At 37.7% G+C, this 17,969-nt stretch overlaps 1 protein-coding gene across 1 annotated transcript; it reads right to left on the reverse strand.

Annotated features, from left to right (window-relative positions):
* Positions 1–5,961: 5,961 nt before the first annotated feature.
* LOC114318719 (peroxidase 70) lies at positions 5,962–7,594 on the reverse strand. The gene is made up of 3 exons (XM_028265661.2): positions 7,231–7,594; positions 6,914–7,108; positions 5,962–6,760 (listed from the first exon to the last, which is right to left on the reverse strand). The coding sequence occupies exons 1-3, from the start codon at positions 7,441–7,443 to the stop codon at positions 6,206–6,208; spliced, it is 963 nt and encodes a 320-aa protein (XP_028121462.2). The 5' UTR covers positions 7,444–7,594; the 3' UTR covers positions 5,962–6,205.
* Between the last annotated feature and the right edge of the window lie 10,375 nt (positions 7,595–17,969).

A 17,969-nucleotide genomic window follows, 5' to 3' on the forward strand; every position in this document is an offset into this window, starting at 1 on the left:
TCACTTCCAACCATCTAAAAATTAATACCTTCAAATGTCAATAATTCCATACAAATCAAATACATTAATTCTAATTTAAAATAATAATTCCATACATAGCATAAATGATCATAGGGAAATTTCATCCTCCGTATACAAAAATATATTTACTAATATGCCAAATAACCACTTGGCATGGTACAAAATACCATGGTAATATGTACCACGACAAAAGGTAATCAATAGATCACGACATCAATTATCTGTTTGAAGGCAAAAATATTATGTACCCTGCCAAAAGTATTTTGTACAATAATACAAACCTACACAAAAAGCAAAGGACGACAAAAATGCAGGAGTTTACAAAAGTGTAAATTATCATCCGTCTACAAAAATGGAATATCCACAACTCCATGCCAAAAGCCATCTACAAATAATAATAATAATAATTTATTTATTTATTTATTAATTAATTAAAAAATACACCAATTAGTTCCATATATAGTATTTGAGCATAATGTCACACCCCTTATAACTGTAACAAAACTTTATCCTAACATTCGTAATTTGATATTGGTTTAAGAATTTTTTGCCTCATTACTTTTCCTGTATTAAGGCCAAAGTAGCTTTTGTTTTCTTCCATCACCAAAACATCATTTGACATTCACTTTTTGGTAGAGTTGATAACATTTTAGTCACTGAAATATATACTTCCTTTTTTAGTACGAATTGTTGAGTTGCCAAAAAAATGGTCTTATGTTTTATCACAAAATCGTAACTTCTCCACAACCTGTCTATATTCCGTGCAACATGTAGTATGTATATAAACAAAACAATATATATTTTATCAATCATTCCACAATCCAAATTACTTCCATCCATCCAAAAATAAATAACTATAAATGTACATATTCCACACAAACCAACTATTGTCCAAACTAAAATTATACTTCCACACAAAATAGGGAAGCATAGAAAAATCTAACCGTCCATATACAAAAAAATATATTTAGTACCACGTGAAATGTCCATTTGGCGTAGTACAAATTACCATCATAATCTGTATCAGGACAAAAGGTGATATATATGCCACGTCAGTAACTATCAATTGGATTGCAAAAGTTATCTGACAAAAGTTGGTTGTCATATTTGTACGATGGTTCGGGGGCCGATTCACATTTTCGCACGCTTAACGCCCTTTTTCGGTTAAGTTTAAGGCGTTTTCGGCTCTAACTCCCAACCTACACGTGTTAATTACATTTCATTTGTTGTCATAAGTCCTATTTGTCGTGAGAAAGTTGGTTGTGACATCCGTACGGCGGTTCGGGGACTGTTTTGCATTTTCACCCCCTTAACGCCATTTTTCGGTTAAGTTTAAGGCGTTTTCGGCTCTAACTCCCAACCTACGGTGCTAATGATAGTCCATTTGTTGTCACTAGTCCTATTTGTCTTGAGGAAGCTGGTTATGACATCCATACAGTGATTCAGGAGCCGATTCGCATTTTCGCCCTCTTTGTGCCCTTTTTCGGTTAAGTTTAAGGCGTTTTCAGCTCTAACTCCCAACCTACACGTGCTAATTACATCCCGTTTGTTGTCACACGTCCTAATGGCCATGGGGAAGCTGGTTATGACATCCATACAGTGGTTTGGTGGCCGATTCGCCTTTTCGTTCCCTTGCCTTTTTTCGGTTAAGTTTAAAACGTTTTCAGCTCTAACTCCCAACTTATACGTGCTAATTACATTTCGTCTGTTGTCATAGGTCCTATTTGTCGTGAAGAAGCTAGCTGTGACATCCGTACGGTGGTTCTAACGACCAACCTACACGTGCTAATTACCCTCAAGTTTCATTGACAGAAAATTTATTTCTCTTTGCTACCAAAAAGCATCCAAAGCATGACAACAAACACAACTGGATCGAAAAAATAACAATAAGTCAAGGAACATAAACATTAAACACAAAACTTGACAAAAAATACATTGACAAAACATGATTTTTTAGAAATGAGACTGTCAACTAATTTTTGTAGAAATCATGTTCATTCATGTGTTTCTAAGTCCAGTTTTGTGTTTGGTTTACATATTCCTAAACTTACTGAAAAACTATTAACAAAAGTACATAAAATGAGGAAGGGCATGAGAACAACTACTCATGGGAAACTAAGCTAATCTCACTTTTATTGAGCGAGTCATAGAATCCCGTAGTTCTTTTCTTTATGTCCCACTGTTTCTTTTTCCACATGCTGGCAATAGACACATCGATTATAATCCCCAAACAAATCTCCTTGATCACCCCTGGAACTTTCAAGGTGACCTGATGACCAACCATTTTCACTCTAGTTGTAAAGAAGAAATCTCTGCAGTTTAGAGAAGGATCATGAAGGGTACATCATAAGTTAATTGTTAATTAACGTAACATGATAATTGGTTTAATTTTCTCCCAAAAAACAAAAAGAAGATATAAGATCAACCAATTATTAGCCACCAAAGTATGACAACCTAGTTAGGAATGGCAACGGGCCAGGCCGGGCCGGGGATCATACTCCCCGTCCCCAATCCCCAAAGGTTAAAAACTCCCCGTCCCCGTCACCGTCCCCTATCGGGGATTGGGTTTCCCCGACCCCGAAAAATTCCTGATTTTTTTTTTTATTTTTTAAATTTTGTTCAAGAACAACAAATCAATATAACAGATCTAAGTACCAACAATCATCATCAACAAACTTAAATTAAAAAAAAAAAACTAAAAAAATATATATATATATATATATATATATTTTCATCATCAACAACAGATTTAAATTTTAAAAAAAAAATCTGAAAATATATATATATATATATATATATATGTTTTCATCTTCATCAAAAGATTTAAATTTAAAAAAAAAATCTAAAAAAAAAATGTTTTCAACAATACAGAAACAGATCACAAAGAGAGAAAGAGATAACAGATCTGAGTAATTCAACCAAACCCAGTTCAAAAACATCAAATTTAACCAAACCCAGTTCAAAACCTTCAAATTCAAACAAACTCAGTTCAAATCCTCCCAAGAAATCCTCAACTGAATGTTTTATAGATGTTTTCTCCATTTACAGTCAACCCCCCCCCCCCCAAAAAAAAAAAAATACATACAGATCCAAAACCAGAGATACAAACTTCATCAAAAAAATGAAAAACGAAGGAACCCAAAAAAGTGTACCTGCATACAGATGTACACAAAAGATCCAAAACATATATGCATACCTACGTATGAAAAGTGTACGTATGTATATAACAAATCCAAAACTAGGGATAAAGAGTAACGGCGAGATCTCACGATGGCGAGGGGTAACACGGTGGTAGAGGCATCGGAGGAGGCAACGGTGTCGGAGGATGTGATGACTTCGGATGCGAAAGAGAGAGAGAGAGAGAGAGAGAGAGAGAGAGTGAGTCACACCATAGATCGACACCACAGATCGTGAGAGAGAAGTGGGTTTGTGTTTGTGTATGAGTGAGTATTTCAGCCAAACCCTACACACACATATATTATATATATAAACAGAGCAAAATAGTAATTTTACATCAGGGGACAAACGGGGCGGGGATCAGGATCGAGATCGGGATCGGGGCCGGGGTCAGGCCGGGTCCAAAGCTGAAACATATATCCCCGTCCCCGGCCCAAATATTATCAGGGATTCAATTTTTAATACCATCCTCGGCCTATTTGGGGTATTTTTCAAGGAATAACCACTCAATTCGGGATCGGGGGATCGGGTCCCCGTTAGGTCAGGTTCCGATTGCCATCTCTAAACCTAGTACACGAATCTTTTTTCTAAAGTTAGTTTTGACGAAGGCAAGATGTAGGGCCAATTTATTACTACTTTTTCCTGAAAGACATCTTGAGTTGAGAATCTCTAATAAAATTGCAAACAGAGGCTTTCAAAGTTTCTAAAAGCATCATAACAGTTCCATTTTCCTTCTTTTTGTCAACAAAACTGGAGAATGAAGATAAACAAAAATACACACACACACACATATATATATATGACATTTGGCCCAAACAAACTTAATTACAACGCATATAAATTAATTAAATGTTTCTTCAAGTAGATCCACTTAGCTGAACAAAAAGAACATGAATATAGGTTCGATATAGCTCAAGAGAACAATCAAATGAGAGAGATTGATATGAATAAAGCAAACAAGTCAAACTAATTCGAACCTAATTTCACTCCCAGACATCTATTTGATACTAATTAGCACAACACAACATAAAGAGAGAGCAGGTTCTATATTTCACAACATAATGTCACAGATTCATGGGTCTGAAACAGGAATTAATGGAAAGCAAATGACACAATTCATAAGTACAGAACTGCAATACAAAGCTTGAAGCTAGGGATCGAATCATTAAAAAGCAAAATGAATGCCAAAGTTCTACATTTTGGTTTAAAGTTCGTAATCCATTTGGGTTTTCCACATTCGCTTCAGTTTTCTCACCATCTTGACTGAAAGTGGACAATATATTCTGTACAAGTTCATTACTGTTACTAAATAGTTTAGAATTAGAATACCCCAGTCATGTCCCAAATTTTTGCTCAATCCAGCTTGAATTTGGGATTTCTATGTAAAAATGAACACAAACCCTATACCAAGTGTGGGAAATCAACACAACATTAACTCAAATTCAACACAAAATTAAACAACAAAAATCATATAAAACCCTAGGGCAAGTGTGAGAAATGGGGAAATAGAGAAAGGGAGACAGAGAGAGAGAGAGAGAGGGAGAGAGAGACCAAGAATGCTACCGTCCTGCTTTCATATGTCCAAGACACCTTTGAAAGCCTTACCTTCCCTTACTTATAGAAATGGGTGGGGTTGAGATAACAATAGGTGATGGTTTAGGGATAGTGATGGTGGCCGGTGCATGGTTCTGAGGGTTCTGTGGAGAAATTAAATACTAAAACTGAATCTTAGTGTTCTAGTTGACAATAGTCACCAGTTTGGCGATGGTTGTCTTTCTTATTTCTTCAAACCTTGTAAGCCTTGCACAAAGAAGGAGAGAGAGCTCCATCGACAGACAGAGATAGAGGCTGAGAACGACAGAGAGGGAAAGAGACCGAGAGTGACAGAGCGAGAGAAACATACCTATGATTAAGTGGTGTTGCTGCTTCGCAGGTGGCAGTGGCGATGTGCGACGGTCTCTCTCGTTGGTGGCCAACGATGATGGTGAGTGTGGTGAGGCTTGGTAGTGTCGAAAGAGAGCGAAATTTGTTTGAGACAATGTATATCTTGTGTGTGTGAGAGAGATAGACAGACATATTGGGTGCCAAATTGTATTGGTTTCCCTCTAAAAAAATAAAATAAATAAATAAATAATAATCAACTTTTAGAGACTATTTCACATTTTAGTCGCCAAATAGTACTGAATAATGACAACTTGTTTTGCAGCCAAAAGTATTAGCGACTAATAATGTTAAAATGCAGCCAACTAGTACTGAATAATGTTAAAGTGATAAGTTAATATACTAATAAACATACTAACTAATATTCAGACATGTACAACAGAATCACCACTTAAAATGAAACTCACTTAATAATGTGTGTACTTGGTATATTTGTTATAATTTCATTCTGGATAAGTTTGATGTATATCAATTTGTTTATGTATCATTTTCTAATTTATTTTTCATCAAACAAAGGAGAATGTTAAAAAAATGTAAATATTTTTCAAAATTCATGAAAACTAGGGGGATTTATTTTTTTGTTTTTTACTTTTTTTGAAAATAATTTTCAATTCCCTCTCCCTTTCTCATCGATTCCGATCACCTCTTTTGATCAGCAACCACGGGCAACTCTCTATCTTTCGAACATTCTCTTTGTCATTCATCAAATATATTTTTTTATTTTGTTTTATATATGTTGAAATGTGTACAGTTTTTTTTTTTCCTTTCTTTCATGTTTAGAGAGGAAAAAAAATGAACAAATCCTAACAATCTTAGTAAGAATTAAGAAAAAATATATATTTGATACAATTGTTTATCACGTACAGTCATTACAAACATTGCCTTAAACAAACAAATCCTCGTAATTATTTTACATACACCATCTCCTCCTTCTACTTTCTCATGGAAGAGAAAAAGAAAAAGAAACTTATTACCCAACAAATTGTTTTCTTAAATATTTAATGCTGTTTTAAACCCAAAAAAAAATAAAAAAACAAAAAAAAAAACACGATTGACTCTAAAAACATTAGTTGACCCGCCTGCAGTTCGATCTGATCTGGCCTTTCTTCCCAGTTAATGGCTTTATATTACCCATCTTAACCATAGACTTTGCAAAATCATTCCAGAATGACCAAACATCAGTGCTATAGCTCTTCACCAGCTGATCTGTCTCACCACCATTATACAGTGCTTGATCAGAATGCAAAAGCCCCTTCTTCTTCACCAAGTTGGAGAAATACTTGGTGTCGAAAATGGCAGCTGTTGGGTCCAGAGGAGCTAGGTTTGAGTTCCCAATCCCATCGTTTTTCGGGCATCTAGATTGGCGATCACGCGCAAAGGTAGGGTCGATGTTGGATTCTTCGTAAATATGTTTCCTGAAGGTAAAACACTGTGCAAACCCAATGGAGTGGCCACCGGAGAGAGCTACGAGGTCCTTGGCGTCAAGGCCTTTATTTTTGAAGTTTTTGATGAGTGCAGGGAGGTCCATAAATGGTGAGGGGAGGTCCTTTTCGGCTTTAGTCCTACTGGCCGTGGTTGAGTCTCTTCTCCCTAGTTGCACATTCCATGTTGGTCCCCCAAGCTGTTTGTCAAACAAGACATGTTTTAGCAAACAAATATGTTGATAAAAAAAAATAAATAAATAAAAATTTAATCATAGAATCAGATACAATTCTCTTACATAAAATTAAATTTTGTGATCACTATAACATTTTATGAGTATATAATAACGTACCGCAACCACAGAGTCGCGAGCTGCTACTGTCAAAATATCAGCACACGATACCACAGGGCGCCCACATGCCTTGTCGACCTCCAACTTGATTCTATCAATAATTTCAAATCCTCTAGCAGAATTATTGTTAGCAGGTGCAGTCTTCTCAGTGTCAAAGGTGGAGGTTTTGTCCAGAAGAATGGAAGCATCACAACCCTGCATTAGAATCACACCAAGCCTCTATTAGTTTAGTTATCACAATTGATTATATCAAGTACTATGCCATCAAAAGTAACTACACAAAATTTTGAAAAGAAAAGAGCTGAATAGTGTCATACTTGAACAAAACAGTCATGGAAGTGCAGGCGGAGCAAGGAAGCGCCCATGCGACGCTCTTGCCTCACAGCATCTTCCACGACTCTTTTGATAGTGGGTAAAGCTTGTGGACATGTTTTGTGGTAGTAATAAGGTGAAAGTGTTGACGAGAAAGCTGTGGTTGCAAGAGAAAGCAAGAGAAAGCTGGCAAGGAGAAACAAGCTGTGGGAACCCATAACTCTATTGGTAGTAATAAAAGTAGTGATTATGATTTGTTGTATGTTTTTTGGGTGATATTTGGGTAAGGTGATGATACCTGTATTTATAGGTGAGATATCTTGGACTCGGGCAACAATAATAAGCGCTTAGACGTGGCCACGAAGACCAGTTCTAGGAAGCTAACATGTAATTATCAATTCAGACGGCGGAAAACATATGCATGCAAAATTACCACAGTAACCGGATCCTTTTTTATTAATTTCATTTTTTTAACTTCTAGATTTGTGGAAAAAGCTCAATCTCAATGATTATATATTCTTTAAAAATTAATGATTTTGTTTGATTCATCTTAAATAAGCTATTTGTGGGGTTTTTTTATTTTTTATTTTACTTTATGATTTGTATATTTTTTTTTTTGATCGGCAAAAAATAAACTTTATTGATGAAATGAACAAGTACAAGGTACAAGATAAAATACATCAATAAAGGAAAGAGAAGTGCAAAAGCATCACAGAGAGCTAAATGATCCCAACTAGGTTGGCACCACAGAGCTCCCCCTATCATCTGCTAGCACCCCAAAGTTGGTGAGAGACCAACGGAAAAAAGAAGAAAGAAGAAGAAGAACCAACCAACCACCGCAGATTGAGAACTACTACTAGCCCAACACCCCAAAGATAGTCATATAGCAGCAAGCATCCTGAGTTAAAAATGTATCAGCAAAACAGAACTCCCACGGCAGCTGGGACAGAACACATAGCAGCAGATGGGAGAGGATGGAGAGCCACCTTTCAGACCACAGCAACACAGATCACAGCCAGAAGAGGAGCAACAGCCACCACTCAGGGCATGATCCTTGAACAATGTGACACTAGCAACAGCCACCACTCAGCAACAGCCTTCCACCCTCCACCTTCGCTCCTTTCTCCATCACTGTGAGAGCACCACAGCCATTCGCAAAGACAAGAGCTTCCCTTAATTTCTCTTCCTCCTTGTACAAAGTAGGGTCTGAAGCCAAACTATTCAGCAATCCAGCAACAAAAGCATCACCTACACCTGTTGTGTCAACTGCATCAACTTTGTGACTATCAACCCTACCCTTAGATTCCTTAGTGTAGTATCTGCAGCCCCCTGCACCTCACAAACCAGCAGAGCAAACAGAGTAGAATAAAATCTGCAGAAGTAGACAACAACCAGAAAGCTCCAGCAGCACAACAGAAGAAAAAAATCTGCAGAAGTAGTAGAAAAAAATCTGCAAATACCCATACCAAAATAGAGACCCAGCAAGCTTAACACCAGAGCAGACAACATTTTTTCTGAGATAAATACCCATAACAGAAACACACTCAACCACCACATCTCAGACAGAACTTGACCTGCTGCAAGTTGTACACCAAATCATTTACAGAAGCTGCCACCTGTAATGGCGATGCCTTAGTCCACAAAGCTACTCGAACTTTCACAATGTCGCATAGAGCTTCAAAGTCTGGTTGTAGTCTATTGAAAACACACTCGTTCCTATGCCTCCAAAGAGACCAAAGAGTTGCCATAGGAATGACCATCCAGATTTTTTTCTCCAATTTTGACATACTACACCCATACCACCACTGCAGTAGTCCATCTACAGAACCTGGCATGACCCATTGAAAGCCCCACCATCGCACAATGTTTGACCAAAGCCTCCAAACAAAAGGACATACAAGAAGAATGTGCTCCACAGTTTCAACACCATTATGGCAAAACACACATTCAAGATTGGCACCCCCATCAAGTATACCAATTCTGTGAAGGAACCAGGAAGTTTTGACCTTACCAAGCCATGCCAACCATCCAAAAAATTGTACTTTAGGAGGAGCAAAATTATTCCATATAGAGCCTGCCATTGCCATAACCGGACCAAGAAGGGATTCACTCCATTTATATGCTGATGCTACACTAAACAGTCCAGATGACTCTGCTGCCCATTTCAATACATCTGGTTTTTCACTGCAAAGATCCGGTGCACGTCTGAGCAAACAAACTAATCTACGTACTTCCTCCTCCTCCCAAGCCAACAAGGTTCTTCTAAACTCAAGGTTCCACTCATCAGCTACACCCCTATTCTCAAAAAACACCCTTACCACCCCATGCTTATTATTAGATAGAGAGAAGAGTCTAGGGAATTCCTCCTTTAAGCACACGTTGCCAATCCACTTGTCCAACCAGAAGTGAACTCTACTCCCATCACCCAAAGCTATCTGAGAATTATGGATAAAGAAATTATGCAAGTCCGGATTCAACAAAGCTACATTAATTATATCAGTCCAGATCTTAGAACCTCTCCCTACCAAAGTTGGTAACCATTTCCCATACTGAACATTATATTTTGCGCATAACACTTCTTTCCAGAGTGTGTGGTTCTCAGCTCCAAACCTCCACCACCATTTTAACAACAAGCAGTCATTGAATGGTTTAATCCTCCTCAGCCCCAAACCACCTAGATTCTTATTCTTTGCAATTTCCTCCCATCGGACTAAATGCACTTTTCTTCTGAGATCTGATCCACCCCACAAGAAAGCCGATTGTAATTTCTCAATCTCCTTAGCCACCCCAACAGGAATCTTGAACAATGATAAATAGTAAACCGGTAAATTGGACAAAACTGACTTGATTAGAGTTAACCTCCCGGCAAAAGAAAGTAGTCTTCTCTTCCAATTAGCCAATTTCTGCTTAAGTTTGACAAGAACAGGTTTCCAAGTACTTCTCCTACCTGGGTTGACCCCCAATGGCAAACCTAAATACATTATAGGTAGCTTTTGATAGAGGCAGTTTAGACTAAAGGCAAACTCTTGCAATAGTCCATCATCAACCCCAACACCACAAATGACACTCTTGTGGTAATTTATTTTCAGCCCCGAAGCCATCTCAAAGCATCTTAAAATTCTTTTGATATTACAAACTTCCTCCTGCTTAGCTTCACAAAACAAAATAGTGTCATCCGCAAATTGCAAATGAGTTACTCTTAAGCCATTGGACCCCACCTCTACCCCATTGATTAAGTTTAACTCTTTTGCCCGGCTCAGTAATATATTGAGACCCTCTGCTACAATGTTGAACAAAAATGGTGACAATGGATCACCTTGACGAAGGCCCCTTTGTGGGCAAAATTCAGGCGTTGGTGACCCATTAACAAAAATAGAAATCTTAGCAGAGGATACACAAGCTTTCATCCAACTCACCCATCTAGATCCGAAACCAAAATTTGAGAGCATATTGAAAAGAAACTCCCAATTGATTGAGTCAAAAGCCTTTTCAAAATCCAATTTGAGAACCAAACCTTTCTTATTGGATCTTTTCCATCCATCAACAATCTCATTAGCTATAAGAATCCCATCCATAATGTTCCGACCACCCAGAAAAGCTGACTGAACCTCACTAATAATCTTGGGCATCACGTGTTTCATCCTATTTGATAACACCTTTGCTAGAATTTTATACATAGAACCAATCAGACTAATAGGCCTATACTCTTCCAAACAAGAGGGACTATCATTTTTAGGAATTAAAGCAATGAAAGAGCTATTGATCCCACCCACCAGTCTTGCATTTTGATGAAATTCCCTCATAAAATGAATCACATCGGATTTCACAATTTTCCAACATTTCTTGAAAAATGCCATGTTGAATCCATCAGGTCCGGGTGCCTTATTCCCATCACAAGTCTTGATTACAGAACTAATTTCCTCTTCAGTAAACTCAGCCTCCAATTGTTCAACAACTTGTGTTCCTCCAATGGTCTTGAAGTGCCCAGATAATTTAGGTCTAACCTTCCAATCCTCAGAGAAATGTTTTAGAAAGTGGGCCTTCACCTCAGCTTTAATTTCCATAGGGTCCTCCAACATTGTACCATTCACGACAATGGAGCACAAAGAATTCCTACTATTCCTGCTACAAGCCATGATATGAAAATATCTTGTATTTTTATCCCCTTTAAGTGCCCAATTCACTCTGGACTTCTGCAACCAAATCCATTCCAGCATTTTACTAAGCCTCCAAACATCACCCCTCACTTCCTTACGTCTAAGAATTTCTGTAGGTAGCAAAGGTCTGACCTCAGCAAGCAAATCAAGGGCATGAGCTTCATCTTCTACACACTTAAGCTTATTTTCCACCTTCCCAAATACCTCCACGTTCCACTGTTTTAAGGCTTGCTTCAGGGCTTTAAGCTTCATGAAGCATTTAAACCCTGCCCAACCCTCCACTACTAGCCCAGACCAACTGTGTTGTACAAAAGATAGGAGATTGGGATGAAGTAACCAAGCATTGAGGAACCTAAAGGGTTTAGGTCCCCAATCCCTATCATCCTCCATTAATATAATAGGACTGTGGTCAGATAACAATCTAGGAAGGCCCCAAAGTTTAAAGTTAAAATTCTGTACCCACTCATGGTTGAGTAAGAATCTATCCAGTCTACTCCATTTCGCCCTATCTTGGGAATTACACCAAGTGAACTTCCTCCCAAGCATAGGCATATCGATCAGCTCAAGTTGTTCAATCATGTCATTAAAATCTTTCATCCCTCTATCCCTTCTAGAACACCCAATTCGTTCTGAGATAATCTTTATTTCATTAAAATCACCCCCCAAGCACCATGGTCCTAGGAATTTGGATTTCAAACGAACTAAAAGATTCCACAACTCTTTTCGAAGCCCCACCTCATTAGGACCATAAACATTAATAATAACACAATTGAAGCTAAAAAACAGTGTACCTGACAGCAAGATGAAATTACGAGTACAGCAACAATCTTGCAGTTGGAACACCTCGGGGTTCCAGATACACAGCAAGCCTCCAGCTCTGCCAACTGCATCAACTGCCATAAACTCCATATGATCCCCAGGCCACAGAGATTTTACCAAATCAGAATTAATTACAGAGATCTTAGTTTCTTGAAGAAGAATAATATCCACTTTTCTATCCGCAATGCTTTTCTTTACCTTCCTTCTTTTCTCTAGTCTGCCTAACCCTCTCGCATTCCATGATTGTATCTTCATAAACATACTAAAGCACACTTGCTCACCTGGACATGCTAGTCTAGATAGCATCCCCCTCCCTCTGCCTTACTTTCTCTTTATCCTTGGCTTCAAGGGCATTCAGTTTACTAATTACCTCCTGTTCCTTGCCTTCATAGTCCAGACCAAGAACTTTGCCTATTTGGAGTGAAGCTTCAGCCTCTGACAGCATTCTCCTACCTCTACTGGCTCCACTAGCCATTGATAATGATATGGCAGCTACAGCTGACCTGAAAACAGCCCCCTTTCTCAAATTTAGTGATGATGCCCACAATTTCCTGTTAGTCGCAGACTGCCCCTTCTGCTTCTTCTTCTTCGGGTGTTTTCTTCTACTAGCCTGCCCTTTCTTCTGCAAAATAGCCTTTCTTGCTTGGCCTGAGCTTAAATCTTGACCCCCCCTTTGGCCCATTTGATTAAGAAAGCCCACCACTTGACCTGGAGGTGCCTTAGACGAAGATGACCCACTACTACTCGGGCGGGCCAGCCCTGCCACTCCTTGATTCGACCCATCAAAGTTGAAATGGGCCTTATCAAGATCCACTTCAATTTGAATTCCAAGCCTATTCCTTGCTGAGCCACTCAAACTTCTGATAAACCCAGGTGTGCAGATTTCCCCATCAAAGCTCCGCCTACCACCCTCATTGATAAACTTGGAACTCGTCCCCACCTGTGCAGATTCACCCTCGCATGCACCTTTAGTCTCTGACACTGCCATCAGCATATCTGTTTCTGCCACCACGGAGACATCCCTCAACCGGTCCTCCACCTCCATGTTAACGTCACCATCATGTGGAGCCTCTGTGCCCATGCCCACCGCAGCACTCCCATTATCCACAGCGTCACCAACATCAGCAGCATCAACATCCTGCCTACTGCCTTTGTCTGCACACTGAAGCTTTTCAACCCCCTGTGGAGAGTAACTGTCACCAGTCTTCTGTTCCTTTGAGTTGCAAGTACACTGCTCCTGCACAACATGTGAAACTATGATTTGTTCTTCACATACCCTAACAGGGTAGATTACACCTTTACACTCTAACTGTATGGTTTGGTTAATGGCCTCCATACAGCTAGTAGCTATCCTCACTTTCCCACACTGGAAAGACAACAGCCTAGTGGTGTCATCGTCCAAGCCTATCACTACACCCCAGACCTTCCCAATACTAGTGAATGTATTATTGTTCCACAAGTTCAATGGGACTCCAAAACAACTAAGCCACACACTCCTTTCCTGTGCAAAAACCATCCCTTGTCGCCATGCCAAAACTGATTCACACCAGTCATACAGCCACTCCTTCATAGACACAAGTTGTTCCTTCATAGCTACTGCTGATTGAAAAGAAAGAACAATATCTCTCCCACCACCAAGCCGCACTATGATATCCCCACAGCCTCTCCTATTCATTTCCTCTCTAAAATCGTCTATGGAAGCTAAGGGTTTAAGTCGCACTACGGCACTTTCATAAAGCCACCCATTACCTGCCTCATAAACTTTAATGGTTTTGCTTGCCGATGATTCCGCTCCCCTGCCACTCACTACCTCCGCAAAGGATTTGATTCCCCTTAAACCAGCCGTGAACGGGTGTTGGCCCTCTACTTTCTTCCTGATCAGTGGCGCATGGTCCATTCTGGGTGGGGCCCTTCCATCTTTCCCAAACTCTGCCATTTTGACTCGCAATGCACAGTCGCCACACCACAACCCATTTGCTTTTTGGACTGCCATAGCCGCTGATACATCACAGTTATACCTAACAAAACCAAAGCGAGATCGCGTTAGCTTTCGGCGCTTATGAGGGATAAAAGTGTCCGTGACTACACCATAGTTGGAGAATAGCTTATGCAACCCGCTGGATCCCATGGATTCTGGGATATTATCCACAAAAACAGAGTGAATAGTCACTTCCTCCCTTCTGCTCCACACTCCCCTGCCTCCATGCCGACGGACCACTGGTTGCCATCCTCCATACCCATGTTGAGCTCCCCTCTCCATTTCCTTGTGATGCAAAAAGCCCCAAATCTATGAGAGTATTAAGATCTGAGACCAGAGCGATTGGGGAAAATACAAATCAAAGAAGTATTGAAGCAGATCAAAGAAGCATTGAAGACGATGGATGGTGAATTTGAGAAGAACGAAGCAGAATGGCTAGCCAATGTATAATCAGGGAATGACGGCACCGCCGGAATCAGCAAGCGCTGAAATCAGTAACACAAAGATCACCGACGGCAAGGCTCTAGGAGAAGCACGGCGACAGATTCAGTACCGGAACAGTAATGACAGCGGATAGAGGCAGATCGACGGGAGGATCTCACCAGTGAAGATCCGTCGGAGAGGACCAATTTGCAAGATTCAAGGCTCCACCTGGTGCTCGTGAATTCGTATAGATTGTTGATGCCAATGGCTTCTCTCATAATTTTTTTCTTTTTTTTTCACCACTTTATGATTTGTATATGACCATTCGATGTAACTCTCGGTATAACTTGAACAACACAAGTAGCTTTAATAAGGTAAAAGAAAATGATTATCATGAAGTTAAGGAAGTATTGATTTAGATTATGATAATAGATTATTTAATCCAGCTTAGCATAATTCGCAGCCAAACTACCCATGTAGATATTCTTGTTTGTGTAGATATAGAGTTAGTTCCCACAAACAGTTACCGTGTTTGGTGAGTTTTTAAATTTCAAATTTTATTTTCTCAAAAAACTAAAAACTAATCTGGTAGAAAAGGAAAAAAAAAAAAAAAAAAATTACTTATCATTTTCATTATGATTTTTTTGACCAATAATTTTTGTGAGGACGTTTAATCATAAATGATGACTTTTCAAAACTTTATCATAAAGATTTAGTCAATAACATTCATTAGCATGGAACAAATTTATTTTCTGCTTTGTTTTGTAGGAGGTAATAAATAACAACCCAACTTTCTACTTTGTTTTTGATCGGCAAAGAAAAATTTTATTGATGAAAGTATGCAAAAAGGATACAGGACATCAATAAAGTGGAGTTTGGAACTAATTGAAACTCCAAGCGCCAGTTGGTGAGAAACCAACAGCGACACAAAAAGAAACAGAAAAAAGCCTTCACAGGAGATAAGCACCAATCTCCAACTTTCAACCTTGTTTACAGATATAAATAAATATTTAAATCGGCTAACTTGTAAAAAACGATTCTTTGGAGCTAATAGTCAACCATATGGTAATAATATACGTAACAAATAAATTATTAACGTGACAAATAAATTAAAAGTTAATATTTTATTTTATTTTATTATTATTATTATATTTTTTTTTTGAGCAATGATACATTCCTGTAAATTTAGAGCTCTAATTGAGCTCTAATGATATGCCAGAAAATAAATAAAACAAAACAAAATAAAATAAAATTAAAACCAAAACATCACATCGCAGTGGAGTCCACTCCCATTAGAGCTCCTTCATTATAGCTCCCAATCATTTTTCTTTATCTTTTTTTTGGCTTTTTGGCTTTTTGTGTATAAAAAATATAAGAAGTGATATAACTGGATTAAAAGTTAAAAACTAACTTTTAATTAGCTTCTCAAATTGCCTTGGTGAATTTTTTTTTTTCTAAATCACAATTTTCACATTTCTCTACAGTGAGTTCTTGTAATTGTGAAATTAAGATTGTGTTTGGATAAAAACTTTAGGAATGAATTTGTGGAAGTAAGAAGAAAGAAAAAAGAGTCAATGAAATATAAGTTGATTTTTTTTAAAATTTTATTTTCACAATATATATATATTAGAACTTTCATCCAAGCACTATAAGAAATTAAGGTTTTAGAGACAAAAATTTAAGGACAAAATTACTTTTTAGGGACAACAAAAGTGTTATTGTTTTATTTTTAGCGACAAAATTGAACATTTAGTGATGATCTACTAATCTTTGGGACCAAAAGATGGCTCAAAAAAAATGTCTTTTTGACCAAGTTATTTTATTTTTAAAAGTGTATTCATTAGCAACATTTTCCAAATTTTGTTTCTAAAATCTTATTTTTTTGACTTTTTAAGACGACATTTTAGCAACCGTCCTCACGATAACTAAAATTAGTCCTTGGGGGGCGGGGGTGTAGCCCAGTGGGTAGTAGCCCGGGGTTTGGGTCTGGGATGTGTGGGTTAGGCGCACGTCTCAGGTTCGACTCTCATCTGGAGCACCTTTCCCGCAGCAGTTTGAAAAGGGTACACGGCTTCCCCCAGGCTACTTACCTCCGAGATTAGTCGAGGTGCGTCACTCCAAAGGGGTGCTGGCCCGGACACTCGGTCATCAAAAAAAAAAAAAAAAAAAAAAAAAAAAAACTAAAATTAGTCCTTAAATTTTTTTACCAAAAAATTTATACTTTTAGAGATAAATAAATAAATAATCTCTAAAACTCTTATAATGATCTAACCAAATTCAACAAAAGAACCATCAAAGAAATAGTAAAACTAAACCAAAAGATATGACTTGTTAACCAAGTAATGTTACGTGTGAAAAAAAATAAATATTCTGAAAAAAGATACATGTATTGAAGGGAAAAAGGAAAAAAAAAAAGTGCATGGAAAATTGTAGCAGTATTGTAGAAATATGCATAAAAATTAATTTGTAAATTTAAAGTCACCCATTGATTTTCTTTACACTTTACTTTCCAGGAACTCAACTTGGAGGCCTAAAATTAGTTTATTAATTAACATAGAGGAATGTTATGATTATCAAATTAATTTATTTATTATTTAATGTGTCATAATTATATTAATATAATGAAGCCTCCATTTTTCACATATTGTATCAGAATAATACTATATGTACTAATTAGTGTACTAACAAATAATGTGGCATAATTTTAGAGATTTTGACTATTTATTATTGTATAATAGGTGAAGTTAGTAATAATGGTATAACACTAATTGATACACTAATTAGTATATTAATTAGTGCATGCAACACCACTAATTGTATCAACACATGAATGACAAGTAAGATATCATCAATTGTGCTAATGCAATTATGACACATCAAGATAATAAGTAAATTTGATACAAAAACTTAATTATATAACATTACTCATTAACAAGTTTAGAATTTCAGAAATGCGCGAGACCCCCAGTAAAAGCCACCCCCAGTGACCCCCCAGTGCCACGTGGCACTGCGGGATTGGAAGGAAAGAAAAAAAAAATAGAAAAAACTGGCCAATGGGGGAAGCCCACATCACTGGGGGTTGACCCCCAGTGGGGGTGTGTAGCAAGGTTGTTAGAATTTATTAGGTTTGGTTAATTTGACAGAAAGGTTTGACATTAAGCCAGGCCAATGTTGTAAGGAATCTGGATATTATTATTATTATTATTATTATTATTTATTTGATGATTTTTAAAAATGTTTCACACATCTAATTGTCTTTGAAAAAAAAAACATAAAATAAGGAATTTGGTTATTTAAATTGTAAACTAATAATTTAAAAATTAAAGGTTCTGTCTAATATATATGCAACACTATTCTGGACCATTAG

This window comes from Camellia sinensis, chromosome 3, assembly GCF_055761805.1.
Source record: "Camellia sinensis isolate YWXY chromosome 3, ASM5576180v1, whole genome shotgun sequence".
Lineage (NCBI taxonomy): Eukaryota > Viridiplantae > Streptophyta > Magnoliopsida > Ericales > Theaceae > Camellia > Camellia sinensis.

Excerpts from the sequence above, each read along its gene's own strand:
- LOC114318719 (XM_028265661.2), bottom strand. The coding sequence starts at position 7,443 with ATGGGTTCCCACAGCTTGTTTCTCCTTGCCAGCTTTCTCTTGCTTTCT. Across the intron at positions 7,109-7,230 it reads TCCATGACTGTTTTGTTCAA|GGTTGTGATGCTTCCATTCT; the intron begins GTATGACACTAT and ends ATTCTAATGCAG. Across the intron at positions 6,761-6,913 it reads CTCGCGACTCTGTGGTTGCG|CTTGGGGGACCAACATGGAA; the intron begins GTACGTTATTAT and ends TTTGACAAACAG.